Raw genomic sequence first — 17,170 nt, 5'->3', positions numbered from 1 at the left:
CATTTTGTGTATGTATTATTGAAAGACCTCAAATTATCAATCAAATCAAGAGATAAATAAATAAATAAATAAATTAACAACATGGTTGACATTTCATCATGCAAATTTGTCAAGACCTTTTTCTGTTGTTTTTCCTGTTTTCAAAATCATGCCATGGGGGATGGTTTGCTTTGTGCTTCCACTTTTTGAGATCTTCCTTTCTTTTGTTGCATTTATAGTTATCAAATCTCATCCGAGTATTGATATGGAAAAAGAGTTTGGATTACTTGGTAGTTCGATCGACTCGTGGGTCAATAGTTAAATATTTTATTGTGTTGATTTGGTTGGGTTTAAATCATGTCTTATTAAGTGAATTTCATCGAGTTAATATTTTATTCAATTCAATTAGAAACTTAGGCCATGCCGAGTTTTGAATTCTAGGTTTTTTACATCAACCCTATTATTTTTTAGAAAACTTGCAAAAAAAATAATCTAGTAAATTCAATATTATTTCTAACTCATCTCATGACGCAGCAACTCAAAATTGAGTTTCTTAGCTTTTAATACACTTTTAAGTGACTTCTTTGCTTATCATCCTAGCTTCAAGTTACTAACCCAAATATGCTCAAAATTAGTTTCTCATGCCATCCAACCACTCTCATTCAGAACCCCAATTAAAATTCTCAATTGAATTCTGCATCCTTTTTGGTGCAATTCTACATTATTTTTAAGAATTGCCTAATTACTTTTCATACCCTGATTTTTAATTACTTTCCAAGAGTGAAAGCAAAGTTTTTTAGAACTCAATTTAGTAATTTTTATTGAAAGAAGCTAAGAAACTTAAAGGAGAAATCTAATTGAGGAACTCGAATAGATAAGATCCTAGTTAAGAAAATTACTTTTTTGGAGACTATCGCAAGAACCAATGGATTCGAATATTTCCCATAAAGCTTACAACTTCCTTCAACCATGAAATTTTTCAAAAATAATATAGTTTCATCTGTTAGGGTAAATGAAATGAAAAGAAAAGTTGTGTATGTTAAAACTCTAATTCAAAATAAAATTGTGTTTTTTTTAAGAAAAAAATATGCCCTTTTCAAATATGTATCCATTGGTTTTAAATTAAAATAACGTTAAAAATTATGCCTTTCCTATTGATATTTTCCCCATAAATACATAAAATAAAAAGAGCATACATCCAGGGGGATTTTAGTCCTTTTACAGATTTTCTTTTTGAAATTTTAGATTTATTGAAGGCATTTTGGTTATTTTACATTGGATAATTAATTGTCTATTAAAATAGTTGTTGGTGTGTGCTTATCACATGTCACTGAAAGGTGTCTTTGTTTTTTGGGCAGCACATATTGTCGATACACGACGTCGAGCAACGGCTCCGCTCATGAATTTTGCTTTTGACATAAAGATTTTGTTTTGATTGGTTGAAATGAAAATTTTATTGGAGTCGCCATCTAGTAATTTGAGGGAACTAGAAATCCCAAATTAAACACTGGTTCCAGAGATTCGGGTACTGGGTTAGTTATGATTAAGGGAAGATAGACACCACCCTTAAAACATCCTTTCAAAAGAAAGGTTACTCTTACTTGTGTGTTTTTTATTTGATTTAAATGCTATTATATTTCGAGCTTATTTGCAATTTCGTTTTTTAAATAGTTAACGTCGGTTCCTAAAAATAGGAGACGCGTTAAAAAATGACATCAGTCCCTAAAAATAGAAGACTTGTCTAAAATATCGACGTTCAACCCTAAAAAGGAGAATTACGTCTGAGTTACCAAAAAAAAAAATTATGGACATAATCCATATTTGTTTGGTATTTAAACTTTTTTATTTGACATCGGTCCTTTTCTATAAAAAGAGACGTGTCGACAAACATCGTTCGTAGGAGATGCGTTAAAAAAAAATAACATCAGTTCCTAAGAATAAGAAACTCGCCTAAAATATTGACGTTTAACACTAAAAGGAGAATTACGTCGGGGTTATCAAAAGGAAATAATGGACATAATCCATATTTGGTATAAAAACTTTTGACATCGATCCTTTTCTAAAAAAAAGAGACGTGTCGACGAACTGTATTTGTTTATAAAATAAAAATTATTTTTGTATCGTTGAGAAATGGGTATAACCATATTAGAGATTTTTTTTTATATCGTTGAAAAATTGCTCCAGAATAGAAAAATAAAAAATAAAAAAAATCGTGAGCATCCTTATAATACTGCTCATAATTACTACCGACACAAATAACCTGGGTGACTTCCAAAATATTTCAAAATTCAATGGATGAGTTTTCAGGAGATCTATATCTGCGCAATCAGCATCCCTTTTTTTTTATATATAAATAATTTTATTCGCAACATAAGATAATGGTTCATTACAGTTTGACAACATAACAAATATAATAGACACCAGAACAGACGCTCAACTGTGACATTTTTTTGTTGAATATGAGAGAATAACCCGATGATGGCAGTGGCAGGCCCTCATGAAACCGTAATCACGCTCTCAGGTATATTATATCAACTATAAGAGTAAAACAGGATGGAAGCAGCTACACACATAAATATAATTCACGTCCTGCATGAACAGTAGGACGTGAATTATATTTCACGCCTACTGTTCATGCAGTAGGAAAGGAAGAAAAAGAAGAAGAAGATGGAAAGGAGGCTCACCTGGCTGAAGGGGTCGTGGCTGCTGTGATGAGGTGGTTCGGCTGGTGGTTACAACGGTGGAATTGGAGGAGAAGATGTCGACGGAAAAGGAAGAAAGAAGAAGAAGAAAATACGTATGGGAGGGGCTGTAGCGAGGAGAGAGAAAGCGACGGTGGCTCTTGGTGGTCGGCTGGTGGTCACGTTGGCTGCCTGTGGTGTAGATGATGGTGGAAAGACCGGTGATGAGGGTGGTGGTGGCTGAAGGCCGCGGTGGAGAGAGAAAGAAGAAATGTGCAGAAACCGGAAGAAAAACTGGTTTTTTGGCTGACTTTGGACCCGATTTTCTCCTCTCTCAGGCCATGAAATCCACCTCTATTTATAGACGGTGGAAGAGGGAAATCTTGTCTACATTGAGGAAAAATTTCAGCCTTTGATTCAGCTGGGAAGGATCCCAACCATTGGCTCAAAGTAGGTATCATGAGTTGAAAATTTGCAGACAAAAACTGATTGAGTAGGCCTCTTTAGGCTGTCACCAGTGCTAATATATTGTCATTTAGCCCAATCTGATCACATGGGGTTGTAGAAAAACTACAGAGGATCAGATTCATATAAGATTTGTTAAATTCGGTGGATATTAGGTACATTAAATGCAGCTGCAAAGTAGTCAACCAGACCAGCTGTTTCAGAGAAAAAAAAAATAAAATCTGCAGACAAAAGCTGATTGAGTAGGCCTCTTTAGGCTGTCACCAGTGCTAATATATTATCATTTAGCCCAACCTGATCACATGGGGTTGTAGAAAAACTACAGAGGATCAGATTCATATAAGATTTGTTAACTTCGGTGGACGTTAGGTACATTAAATGCAGCTGCAAAGTAGTCAACCAGACCAGCTTTTTTCAGAAAAAAATAAAGAAGATAATGAACAGTGATTTTTTGGTCAAAGTTCATTTCAGTCCTCTCTCTTTCAATTAAGCCCTAATTGACCCTAAACCTTTTTATTTAATGCAATTAGCCCCCTAATTAACTTGGTAAAAATTAAATTCGGTCTTTTAAAATTCGGATTTTCTCAATTAAACCCAAATTAAACTCCCAAACTTAATTTTTCACCAATTAAGCCCCAAATAAAATTAATTTGACCCATTTAAAGTATAATTAAGTCCTTGCACTTAATTAAATCTTTCAATTGGACCCAAATTAATTCTTAAACATAACTAAGATTTAATTCGGCCCATGATTAAATCAAATTGGCCCATTAAAAATTTAATTATGTCATTGAACTTAATTTTTGTGCAAATTCATCCAATAATCATTTAATTTGACCTTGAATTTGCATCTTTTTCTTCATTTTTTGGCACAATAAGGTACAATTAAGCCTTGAACTTCCTCCAAAATTGCGGCTTGATTCCCCGATTTCCTTTCTCCACATTGTCAGCCTTTATTTTTTGAAAAAAAAAATGATTTTTTTTTATTTTTATAAATAATAATAGAAATAAAATAACATTCAAGAAAATCTTGGTGAGTCCAAAATTGGGTTACAACACATATGATGTTTTCCAGTGATCAAAAATGTTTTTTTTGGCTATATTATTGGAAGTTTCAACATATTCTTTTTCTCTTAATGTGTTCCTTTTTTATTTCATTATTTTGTATTAATTTTTTTAAAATATTGGTTTGTAGTTATCTTTAATGTATTTTCTATTGGTTTGTCATGTTTTTATGATCTAGACTATATGTTTTATAGGCTTTTCTTGAATATATATTTTTTAAAAAATTATTTTATGTGTATTTAATTTTTGAAGATATCATTCTAATTTATCTATAATTTTCTTTTAGTTTTATATAGATGATTTATTTTTGGATAATATTTCTAATATGTTCTGCCTTACATAATATATTTTTTTTATTCAATCAATTTCACATGTGTGTTTATTTATATTATTGCTTGATTCAATAAAAAATTAATTTTAATAAACAAATTTAGTAAACACCAGGTAAAGGTTCCATGTTACGAAATCAAATGTTTTAATCTACATTTATCTCTTAATTTTTTCAGTTTTTTTTTTGTTATGGTCAATAACTTTTTTTATTTATTTAAATGTATAGTTTCAATTTTGTTTTTTAGTTATGATCAATAACTTTATTTATTTATTTAAATGTATAATTTTTGGTTTATTTAATTAATTATCTGTATAAGTTTTTCAATATATATTTAAAAACATTCATGTAAAAAAGGCATTAAAATAGTAAACATATCCAATTTTTTTATTGAAAAAAAAAATATACAAATTGCAGTGTAGCACGGAAAATTAATGCCTCATATCACAACCCATCGATCCAGGATTTTATTCTCGCTAATCTTTAAATTAAATTGTATAATAATTAATTTAGTCAAAACTCGACTAATATTTATTTTTTAAAAAAATAATATTATTTTGAATTATTAACCCAAACATTTAAGTATATATTAGGGATAAGTAAAAAAACTAAAAAATGATTAAACCAAGAAAACTGGAAAAAAATAATCGAAAAAATCGAACCATGAAAAAAAACCAATTAAAATTTTAAAAAAACTGACCGGTTCGGTTTTACAAGCTTGAAATAAAAAATCAAACCGAATCTAAATAAAAAAAAACCACAACAAATCAAAAAAACCAAATCAAACCAGTTTGAATTGGTTTTTGTTCTAAGAAAATCAAACCGAACATGGTTGGTTTGAACCGATTTCAAGTGTTTTTTTAAAAAATAAAATTTTGGTTTGATTATTAATTTTTTAATAAAAACTAAATCAAACCTAAAATAATCTCCCCTATGCAGTGAAATTTAATAAATTTGCCTCTTACAAATAATTTTTCTCTATATCCCCTCTAGGCTCTATCAATCTTTTTCCACTAGTGTTTGAGATTATTCCACAACATTATTGTAGAATCGGTAAGATTATTACATTAAATTGTTTTTTTTTTTTAAAGTCAACTTATCATTAAGGGATATGTGAGATCCAACTACTTTAAATAAGTAATTGTATTAACCACAACCATTTAACGGATAAGAAGACTTTTAATTATCCAATCAGGCAAACACTGAAAAGAAACAAAAACACTCAGCTGCACCACAGCACAAGATAGAAAAACTTACACCTTCACCTGCTTGGATGCCACGTGTGGAGTTATTGATAAAGTAGCAAATTTGGACTTGACTTAGTCTCCCTTTCCCTCACGCAACGGCTACGCGCACGAATCCCTTACCATGTACTGGAAAAACAATTAGAACTACCCTTCATCTTTTCTCGCTGTCTATATTTCTTTAAAAAAAATAAATAATTTTGATCCATTTCCTTCTCTCTCATTTTTTCCCTCTCTCTCTAAACTGAATCCTGCCTCTCTCTCTCTCTCTCTCTCTCTCTCTCTCTCTCTGTGGCGTCGTTTTGTGCTTTAACGCCTTTTAAGCGTTTCCGTTTCACTTCATGGCATTTTGTTTCTCTTCTTTCTCTCAGGTCATTATCTCACTTCATTTATTTATTTATTTTCTCTATTTTTGATCGTGTGAAATAGGACGAATTTGAGTCTAGTTTTTTTTTTTTGGAGATTTAATTGGTTAATGCAATTGTTATTGATTTTTTTTTATATATAATTTTGAAATGTAATTTGTTCTTTTTTTTTAAAAGATTTAATGTTTCTTAATTAATGTGATTCTAATTGTAATCGAAGATCAAAGCTAGATGATTTGATTTTTTTTTTAGTTTTCTATTTTTGAACAAGTAATTCCTGAGAATTCTGAGTCTTTGTTTTTTAGATTTTATGTACTTTTGATTTATCAATTAATTAACTTAATTATTATTGAATTAGATGATTTTTTTTATTCTATTTTTGAATTTGTGTGTTAATTTATGAGATTAGGTTAATAAATGTAATTTAGGTTTGATTTTGCTTGTGTTTTAAGCTATTTAAGTTTCCTAATTTTTTTGTATTTGGATTTGCAGGTTAAGTTCCTGAATTAGAAATGATTTGAGTAAATGTAAATATTAGAGGGATTAAATTATAACAGAGTGTATTATAGAGGAAAATTATTAATTCGGTCACCATCATTGTTGTTGTTGTTGTTTGTGTAATTGTGATTAAGGAGAGAAGTGTGTAGTAATTTTGTTGAAGGAATGGGGTATTTGAATTCAGTTTTATCATCTTCAAGCCAAGTTTATGCTGATGATGCACCAGTAAGCGGTGGCGGTCTCAGGTTTTTCTTAATTATACCTTCCTTGTCTTGTTAGATCCGTAATACTAATGTTTTGGTTTGGGTTGGTGCAACCAATGATGAATTGTGTGTATTTGGTAGTATGTTGTTGTTTATGACATGAGTTATTGCTTTGTTTTTGTTTTTTTGTTGATTAATATTTGATTGTAACTGGCAAGTATCTTATGAGTTCTGGCTATGAGATGCTTATATATGACTGATGATTAATGTCCAATTGTGAAACCTTTGGTTTTTTTTGTTTGAACATGTAATTTGGATTAAGATAGTCTTGAAATTAATGCATATACGAAGCCCACAAATTTGGAAAGGTGTATCATATATTCTGTTGATATTTGGTTCTTTGGGTGATTGTACAGCTGCTTGATTATTCTCTCTGATTTTTTTGCATGTCATTTTCATTGCATCGGTAACGTGTTAAATGAGAGGAATACAACTTAAATCTCAGTTTTGTCATGTTTGATATGTAACTTGCCTTGAAAAAAGCATGCTAGAAAGTCTTGATTCCCTCTTTTATGGATCTGACTTTATTAGATTTGTCGTGTTGGATATGCCAGTGTGTGGTGGAATGAGTTGTTATGTTCTTGCTCGCTCATGTACTTAACTTCTAGAATCCCACAAGGCATGTTTTATGAACTTTCCTAATTAATTATCACGTCATGTGGTTTTGACTACTTTGCCTCATACATGTGATTTAATACTATGAACAGACAGAAACAAGATGCTTTAAAATTTCGAAATGTTGCAAATAGAACTTTTAACTCGAGTATTATTGAATTTCTGTAACCAGCATTTCTTGTTACTCCAATTTTTATTTTTTTTTTAACATTAACCGAGAAGTGGCATTCATGTAAGCCATTTGTGATGCGCTACATAATTCTAAGGATCTCATTTTGCATCTCAAAGATTACTTCTTCTCCTCTTTCTCTGCCCTGATTATCTTCCTAAGTTCACAAGATTTGTCTTGATTTGAACTGTTTTCTGCAACAGTCAGAATGGAAAATTCAGTTATGGATATGCAAGCTCTCCAGGGAAGAGATCTTCCATGGAAGATTTTTATGAGACAAGAATTGATGGTGTTGATGGAGAGATAGTTGGTCTTTTTGGAGTTTTTGATGGTATTTCTCTTATGCTCTGTGTTTCTTCATGTAGATATACATAGCAAGATTACGAGGCCATTGGGAATTGCATTCCAAATGGCGTTTCACTAAATTTTGAATTTTTGTTTGCTTAAAATTAATATATTTTTTAATATTTTTGAATCGTTTTGATATGTGAATGTTGAAATTGATTTTACAAAAATGAAAAAAAAATTATTTTGATGCATTTCCGAGTGAAAAACACTTTGACAAACAACTGCTATTACACTCCCACACACTACCTTCATTTTCAGGATTGTGTAATGCAATAGAGATATGACCAGGGGAACTTTCCACTAAATGCATGATGCAGCAATGTTAGTTTGATTAGTAACTATAGCATCCTACTTGCCACTAATCTCAGTAATTGTTGGCGTGTGACAGTTATTAGCCATGCAAGCTTGTTGTCTGATGTTGTGATTCTCCATAAATACCTTTCGCAACTTCTTGGGTCCATTTTCTCCTTTACATGCCATGTTGTGCATTAGTTTCTGTCACTGACATGTTGTATCCTCAACTAAAGTAGTATCTAGAAAAAATGAGACCATCATGCTTTCACTGACATGTTGCATCCTCACTAAAGGAGTCACTAGACATAATTGAACTATCAAGTCTTAGCTCATGCTGAGGTGGTCCACACCACTTTGTTATGCCATTATTTAGGTCAATGATTAATCATGCCTTCTTCTTTTTTTTTGTATTGTTGCTAGCTAGTTGAAGCGTAATATAATCATGGCATATTCTTTGCAAGAATTTGCCTTTTCAGATTTATGAGAGATAATGAAGCAAACTTTTCTGGTATGGGTTTTCAGGTCATGGAGGTGCACGAGCTGCTGAATATGTGAAACATAACCTTTTTAGCAATCTGATCAAACATCCAAAATTTATTTCTGACACCAAATCAGCTATAGGTATCTCATTTCTTTTGTGCCGTTGTTCCTTTTTTTACAATTTTTAATTCCTCATTCGAAGAATCTGATGTTTAATTTTGAATTGCTCCCTCGTTCGGCAGTTGATGCTTACAATCACACAGACTCTGAATTTCTGAAATCAGAAAATAATCAGAACAGGGATGCTGGATCAACTGCTTCTACAGCTATTCTTGTTGGTGATCGTTTGCTTGTCGCTAATGTTGGAGATTCCAGAGCTGTCATTTGCCGGGGTGGTAACGGTGAGACTCACAATAGTTGTATAACCATTTGCAACTTCTAGGATTCTTTTCATTTTTTCAACATGTGATGCATTTTATGAAATCGCTACCACCAGTTTGCTTTTTCTTTTTTTTTTTTAAGTTGGCTATTGTCAAGAATTCCAAACAAAACTTTCAATTCATAGTCATCCAAGACTGTCTAAAGAAATGATATAGCATAAGGCTACATTGCTGTTGTCAAGAATTAGAAAGAATAATGCAGAAGCAGAAATGATGGCTGAAATAGAATCTTGGTTATATGAGTAGGTATCACTTCACTTGTTATTGGGAAGCCTCAATACAAATCAATGTGAACCTTTAAGATGTGTACAAAATCGTTCTTTGAAATTTGGAGAGCTCAATCTGTGAGCTTCAGTTATAGTCCCAGGGTGTTTTTTTTAAGAGATTAGTGCAAAAGATTTGCCCATTGTAAAGTTCTATAGCATGTGTTTGATTATTGATGGAATAAAAGTGTATGCTATGGTAAGATGTAATTTATAAAGTTCAAGAAAATTTAGTGTTGGCCTGTTAAAGCAGGAAAATGACAATGAAGCAATACAGATAGAAAGAAAACCAGATGCTCTGGGATGGAGCATTATAGATTTTTTTTTTTATTACTGGGGTGTTGACTGTTTAGTTGTTAATAATTAAGTCAACCTATCTTGCCATTTTCTCCAGCTATTGCTGTTTCCCGAGATCACAAGCCAGACCAGACTGATGAACGACAGCGGATTGAAGATGCTGGAGGATTTGTCATGTGGGCAGGTAAGGACTCCACCCAGCCTTTTGTTTTATATACTTACTGAAAGCTTTTTGGCGATAAATTCTTATGATGACTGAAAACATAATGATAGGTACTTGGAGAGTTGGTGGCGTCCTAGCTGTCTCCCGTGCATTTGGTGATAGGCTTTTGAAGCAGTATGTTGTTGCTGATCCAGAAATCCAGGTCTGATTCTTAATCTATTCAAAGAGCAAGGGATGTAGGAAGAATGGTTGACAGTATTCAAATTAAGATACATCTTAAAAGGATAAACCTTCCAAATTTTTGAATCTCATTTCTCGTGAGCACTTATACGCTAGCACCTAGATGTTTACAGTGGTGTGTTTTGGAGATAGTAATTTATCCGCAAATGCTTTAATATTGCTGAAGTGTCGTTGCATTTTAGGGTTCTCGAGCCTTGTATTGCTTTTCTCCTCTCCATCTCACTTTTGAGCATGTTTTAGCCACTGACATTCTAATGGAAACTGTAGGAGGAAAAGGTTGACAGGTCCCTTGAGTTTCTCATCCTTGCAAGTGATGGATTATGGGACGTTGTTTCAAACGAGGTTTGGAACAATCTCTTTTTGTTTCCTCTTTTATGTTTCTTTTATATCACGGGGTGTATTGGTTTCCTGTATTCGTTCTCGCAAATGATCTGGAGGAAACTGGCCTTTAATGCAATTTATTAAGGTTTTTTGCTTGTGAAAATAAAAACAAAGGATGGTGTTTTGCTGCTGCCATCACCATCTGATGCTTCATCCTTTCTCCTCAGGAAGCTGTTGAAATGATCAAGCCAGTCACGGACCCAGAGCAGGCAGCAAAGAGGTTGTTGCAGGAGGCGTACCAGAGAGGAAGTGCAGATAACATCACCTGTGTTGTCGTTCATTTCTTGGGCAATCAAGGCACTACATCTCACAGTGGCTCCGTGTGAGCGTGCTGAACTGGTGCTATGCTAGGTTTTTATTCTGACCAAAGGATAAATATGGCCAACATTAAATCATGCGGTGCAAAGCCAATCATGATAATAGCATCGTATTATTTTCAAGGATAGATAGATGATAGAAGTCAATTGGCTGCCAAAGTGTATTGCATGCTTTAGCTTACATAATCGTGTCTTTGAGGTAGCTAGAACTGTGCACTTGTGAATCTGTAAAGAGTCTGAAGTCTTATGTTTTATCCATTTCATCCGTCTGCTGTAAATGCGGTTCGATACTCATTTTCTTTCTCTTGCTAATTGAATCTCTGTTTCGGTTTTGCTCCGCTGCCCGTCTGAAGCCTCTTGCTCTTTCTCGGCCATGCGCGCGTCTTAAACCTGTTATCAATTGTCGAATTGAATGAGTTTATGCTGCCAAAAAATACCAGTTAGAGGATGCTTCTTCCTTTATGCCATGAAAAGTCTGTGATAGGCAGTTCAAAGCGAAGGAGAAAAGGCCAGTTGTTCTGTACTTGCTAGCTTAAAAATTAATTCCTCAGCTTCATTTTCCTCCCCAGCATAAAATCATTTTAATACTATTTATCCAATTTTAGTGTTTGGAAAGCTTTAAGTAACATGAATTAAAAAAAAAAGTGTGGCTTGCTTCCGAATTGACCGCTGAAATTTATTAATTTCAGTAAAACCAGCGTGGAATTGGATTCAAATAAAGCTGCCAGTGACAATAACACTTCCACCATGTTGGACCTCAGCTGGAAAGGAAAACAAAAAATAACAATAATTTAATTAATTAAGGATGACGTGAACTGAATGCTTTATAGCAAGAAGAAAAAGAGAGGACTCAGAACAGCAGTAAAGCAGGCTCGGCAAGGCAAAATCTTGCCATTACGTCCGGCGAGCGAACATATATAGTATCATCATCGTCCTCCTCTTATATGATAGCTCACAACAACTTTTATATGATAGCTCACAACAATTGACGAAAAACACACACACACACACAGAGGGTGAGAGAGAGAGAAGTTGATAAATTAAGAGAGGAAATCAGCTGCAATGGTGAAGGGCCAAGAGGAGCATGTTTAATTTATAGGCATGAAGCGTGCGTAATGCTGCTTAGTTTTATGAGATAAAGAGAGGACTCAGAACAGCAATAAAGTAGCTCGGCAAGGCAAAATCTCGCCATTACGTCCGGCGAGCGAACATATATGGTATCATCATCGCCCTCCTCTTATATGATAGCTCACAACAATTGAAGAAAAACACACACACACACACACACACACATAGAGGGTGAGAGAGAGAGAAGCTGATAAAGAGAGCAAATCAGCTGCAATGGTGAAGGGCCAAGTGGAAGCATGTTTAATTTATAGGCATAAACTTTCTAAGAGGACAGTGCCTACAGGTTTTTTAATTGCGAGCTGGAGGTCTTTTTTTTTTTTATGAATTCTTTGCCTTGCTTGCACAAGGGTTGAATAATTAATTATATATAAAGTGTACAAGCATATGAGCGTCTGCCTAATACTGGTCACAAAACGACTAATGCTATGCTTGCTAACCAAGGCATGAATAACGTGGGGGAAAAATAGTGATTTTAGCTATTAGTTGGTGAATGAACATTTCTTTTGATTAAAATATTCTTTAACCATATTTTATACATTAAAACTTAGATCTACTTTTTAGCATACCACTAGTTTGTATATCCGTATTATATTTAAATTTTTAAAATATAATAAAATATAAAAAAAAAAATTGCAGATCTCAAGAATTTTTTTAGTATTTTCATGATGACTCACATTCGCTAATTACTCCAACTACAACATGGAATATAATTAAAAAAATATATTAAAGTGTTTTATTGCTTATATAAATAGTAAAAAAACTATGAAAAACCAATCTTTTTTGGGGTGTTTTCATAGGTAATTTACACCTAGTGAGAAAATCTCTTCTTGCAACTTGCTCTAAAATTCAAACACAAACAAACTTAATTTTAAAATCTTGTATGTTTTTATGATAGAAACATTGTTTTTTTAAAAAAAAACATTTGAAATTATTTGTGTTTAAAATTATTTTGTAATATTTTTGGATCATTTTAATATATTGATGTCAAAAATAAATTTTTAAAATATAAAAATTATATATATTATTTTGTACCATGATGATAAGATGCCCTAAATGCATGTACGAACACAAACCTAGAACTTGAAATGAAAAGAATATGCTTTTCAACATCTTTATTGAATTGTACCATGATGTTTTTTCACGATTTTCGTTGTTTACAAAGGCATGGTCCCTATCTACCCACCCGTGACCATTTTAGCAGGAAAGTTGTCAAGTAGTATTAGTCGTTTCGAGCACAGATCTTGAAGTCCTGTTTAATGAGCTTATATGGCACAAAGAAGAGCTTGCAGAGCTCCGGCTAGACCTCCAAATAAGCCATTTGAACGATATTAACTCCAAATCTTATTAAGGAAAATGTTGAGCAAAATTATTACAGCTCTTCTTCGCTTTCTAGTTTTTTTTTTCTTTTGTGCACGCGCGCGCAAGTGCTTGGCTAGTGAATATGCATCGACACTCGTTATAAGGTTTTGTTCTATCCTTAGAATCGTATTAGAACAATAAAAACTAAGAGAATATTTAGGTACGGTGATGCAAATTGTGTTTTATAAAAATTTAAATTTATTTTTATTATTTTTAAATTATTTTGATATGTTGATCTCAAAATTAATTTTAAAAAATTTAAAAACAAATATTATTTTAATTCATTTAAGTATAAAAAAATACTGAAAAACAACTACAACCACATTCCCAAACAAACCTAATCATTTCATGGTTAGGGTTCAAGGGATTACTCTGCCTCCTCTTTCCATAAATTTTCTAATTTCGAGACTCAAAATTCTTAATAAAAGAAGATTTGAATCCATGACTCTTCTCATGAGTTCCAATCATAGTGGTCAAAATTTGAATATAGTTGGAAGCTCGTATAATTTTTGCATGAAGAGTCTTGGCTTCTTCTTTTTTAAATGTATTGCGGTGTGCGTTTTAATTTAATCATATTTATATTTTTTAAAGTGTTTATTTAATTCATGCACGTCATAGTTTTGCATGAATTTCATAGAAAATTCTTTTAAAATCTTAATTGAAAAAATTATAATTTATAATTTATTTTTTAAAACTGTGATTACAAAAACTATCGCTATAAATTAAATCTCATGCCTAGATCTAACCTGCTGATAAAGTATGGAAAATAATAATTGATTTGTTGCTGGTAGTTGGCAAAATGCAACTTGTCATGCCAAATGAATAGTCTAACTATTAAATTTTATAATAAATAAGAAAAAGTTGACCAATATAATCCATTCAGAATTTCATTAATTTTTTTTTAAATTTAAATGATTTATTTTAACTGTTGTTTTAATCATAAGCATGAGTTGTGGATCCATTTTTCATAAAAGTGTGACTGTAATTATATTTTAAAATATTTTTTTATGTTAAAATATATTAAAATAATATATATTTTTTATTTTTTAAAACTTATTTTTGAAATCAATAAATCAAAATAATATAAAATATATATAAAAAAAAAAAAATTTTTTTATATAACAAAATATATTTTAAATTTTTTAAAACCGTGATTTGGATCGTGCTCCAGACGTTCTTAGAAGTGATAGATAAAGCTCGAGCCATAATGCAATCATATATTTCAGGGCATTCTTTGAAATTTCGGCGAGCACTCAACACAAGCCACCAAAGAGATTGATACAATGTCCATATCAACTACAAGGAATCTGCAAATTCGGAGACTAATTTAATCACAAAGACTGTACAGAACCATCAAATCCTGATTCGCCATCTGTGAAATCAAGAGATGATTTTCTTCATCCCCAGATCTGATTACTTTATCGAGAAAATAACTTGAATCCACCCATAAGATCAGTGATTCTGATTTTGCCTCCTATAATATGAAGAAAAAACTGTTCTTCCACATGCTTAAATTACTTTTTTAATCACATCAAAACAAAAGTTTAATCCGCCAATGGCATCACTGATTTTGATCTGACCACCTTCCATGTAAGAGCCAGCCGACAACCCATCTTTCAGTTCTTCCTCGGCAATGGAATTGCCAGGAAACAGGAAGCTCATTCTTATCAAAAACAAAACTTATTAGTTATTACCACTTAAGAGCTGCACAAATTCAAGGGTCTCTAGCGCTCAGTACCATCACTACAAGATAGAAATCCATTCTACTTATATACAACACCACTGGTGGGCAACAAAGATTACAACATCAATCTCCTATACAAAAGGAGATACAAAAAAGACTTAGAATTATTGTTACAACAAGGAGGGAGTGATCACCAATGAGCTTGAAGCTCATCGGAACTCACCAGTCGTCTTGTGAGGTCGACAAATTCGAATTCTAGCTTTGTCAATCCAACAACAATATTAGGGAAAGACAAGTGAAATTAGAACGATGGAACAACACCGAATCCATAAAGACTACGATCAACCTCGACTTCAGTATCTGTACGTTTAGCGAACCTTCCTTTGATTCGTGGCCTTGTTTCGGCATAGGCTTTTCTTGAGGCGTATCGAATAGTCTTCTCGAATTTTCTGTTCTTCCTCTTCTCTCTGTACCTCAACACCCTTGCTTCACGGTCAACTGCCGATAGTTGCACTGTCTGGTTTGCTGACTCCATTCCGTTGCTCACTGATCTACTACAGTATGGGTTAGATATGTCTGTCAAGGTACTTCCACTTCCATCTGGTACCACTCCAACATCAAGAGATGAAGAAGAAACCTGCAGTGAAAGCTCATAAATTGAGGACTGGAGATTCATTACTTTATACTCTCTATAAGAAACAAAACATTCAATTAAGAAAACTTACACTGTGGCTCAAAGAGTTATAGCCATAGCCACCACCGAAAGACTTAGATCCAGTAGAGAAATCCAACTCATAGCAGCAATTATCATTGACCAAAGCAGGAGCTTGAAATCCTAGTTTGTTACGTTGCACAGGCACCACCCCATCAGTAGTCCCTGAACTGTTCTGCTCTTGCACTTCCACTTTTGGATCCACATACGGATCCAAATCCAAATACGGATCCATTTCCGAACCAAACACATACTGACCGGTATTCAGATCCATACTATCCACCCCCTTAGTAGTCCCCCCGCCCGGGTTAGGCAACAGCCACGACTCCGCCTCTGCCTCCTCCCTGCTAACATCACCACGACCACCATCCACTTCATCAAAGTACCGATCCTCCAACAAGTTCACAGGTGCCCCACCGCCGTGCACAGTGGAGGATGAGTCGAAAAAGGGAGTGATAGGGACACGCTCGTGCCGACTAGCGAGAGGGTTTGCCGAGTGGATGTCACGGTCACAGGTAACACAGAGAGCAGCTGCGTCTGCCTTGCAGGTGAAATGGGCTGGGGCTTGTTCACAGACTTCGCAGACCGAGACACGCGCGTGCCGAGAGGCAAGCTTGTTTGCCGCGTGGATTTTAGAGTCGCAGCTGATGCATAGAAAAGCTGAGTCAGCTCGACAAAACAACGTTGCTGTTGCTGACTTGCATGAGTCACAGAGCTTTGAAGCCATTGAGGAAGAAGATGAGGAGTACGAAGGCCTTAAGCTTCTCTTCTGTAGTGTTGTGCCTTCGTCGAAAAAGTAGGAAGCCTAGTTTTGTTGGATTGGTGGTGCTGTGGTAATGGTTCACTGTTGTCTATCTAGTGGGATCCAGGAGATCTAAGGATTGACAAATAGGAGATCGACATGTGGATCGATCTTAGCCAAATATAAAGGATTTCGATTGGTTTTTTTTTTACTTTTTATCCGTTTCTTTTCATCCATGGCTATTAAAATATATACAAGAAAACTATGTAATAATCATAGTTCTATGTAAACGAAAAATTCTCAAAATTTTTATTTATCAAAATAACTCATTTTATTCTTATTTGTTTTCATAATTATTAATTAACCTACTAAGAAATCCTATTAAAAATTAAATTAACTACAACTAGTTATTTTTATTGATGATTATTAATTAACCTACTAAGTTAGAAATCCTATTAAAAATAAAAATTACCGCGCTGAAGGGGTCAATTATGTGTGGAGGTAGAGCCCACGAGAGAAAGGAGTGTTTTCGGCGTTTTGTTGGCGAGCAAGAGAGGAATAGTGAAATTATTATGGGAGGAAGGAGGGTTTGAATAATGTGAGCGTGGGGGGGCCCAGAGGGGAAGGGCAAGTTGATGATGTTCGAGAGG

General features: G+C 33.5%; 2 protein-coding genes and 1 long non-coding RNA gene across 3 annotated transcripts; 1 reads left to right on the top strand and 2 right to left on the bottom strand.

Annotated features, from left to right (window-relative positions):
* The first annotated feature begins 5,964 nt into the window (after positions 1-5,964).
* On the top strand, positions 5,965-11,232 carry LOC118051166 (probable protein phosphatase 2C 59). The gene is made up of 9 exons (XM_035061734.2): positions 5,965-6,133; positions 6,620-6,870; positions 7,876-8,003; positions 8,837-8,935; positions 9,037-9,195; positions 9,892-9,978; positions 10,068-10,159; positions 10,465-10,539; positions 10,746-11,232. Exons 2-9 carry the CDS (start codon positions 6,791-6,793, stop codon positions 10,902-10,904), a joined length of 879 nt encoding a protein of 292 aa, XP_034917625.1. The 5' UTR covers positions 5,965-6,133; positions 6,620-6,790; the 3' UTR covers positions 10,905-11,232.
* LOC118051167 (uncharacterized) lies at positions 10,630-12,335 on the bottom strand. The gene is made up of 2 exons (XR_004687998.2): positions 11,078-12,335; positions 10,630-10,938 (listed from the first exon to the last, which is right to left on the bottom strand). It is a non-coding gene; the product is annotated as an uncharacterized lncRNA (long non-coding RNA).
* A 2,795-nt stretch (positions 12,336-15,130) lies between these two features.
* Positions 15,131-16,589, bottom strand: LOC118051168 (zinc finger protein CONSTANS-LIKE 4). Its single transcript, XM_035061736.2, has 2 exons — positions 15,792-16,589; positions 15,131-15,703 (listed from the first exon to the last, which is right to left on the bottom strand). Exons 1-2 carry the CDS (start codon positions 16,503-16,505, stop codon positions 15,368-15,370), a joined length of 1,050 nt encoding a protein of 349 aa, XP_034917627.1. The 5' UTR covers positions 16,506-16,589; the 3' UTR covers positions 15,131-15,367.
* Positions 16,590-17,170: the final 581 nt, after the last annotated feature.

This window comes from Populus alba, chromosome 18 (assembly GCF_005239225.2).
Source record: "Populus alba chromosome 18, ASM523922v2, whole genome shotgun sequence".
Classification (NCBI taxonomy): domain Eukaryota; kingdom Viridiplantae; phylum Streptophyta; class Magnoliopsida; order Malpighiales; family Salicaceae; genus Populus; species Populus alba.
Note: the sequence above shows the minus strand (reverse complement) of the source record. Positions and strands in the feature narration are given on the sequence as shown.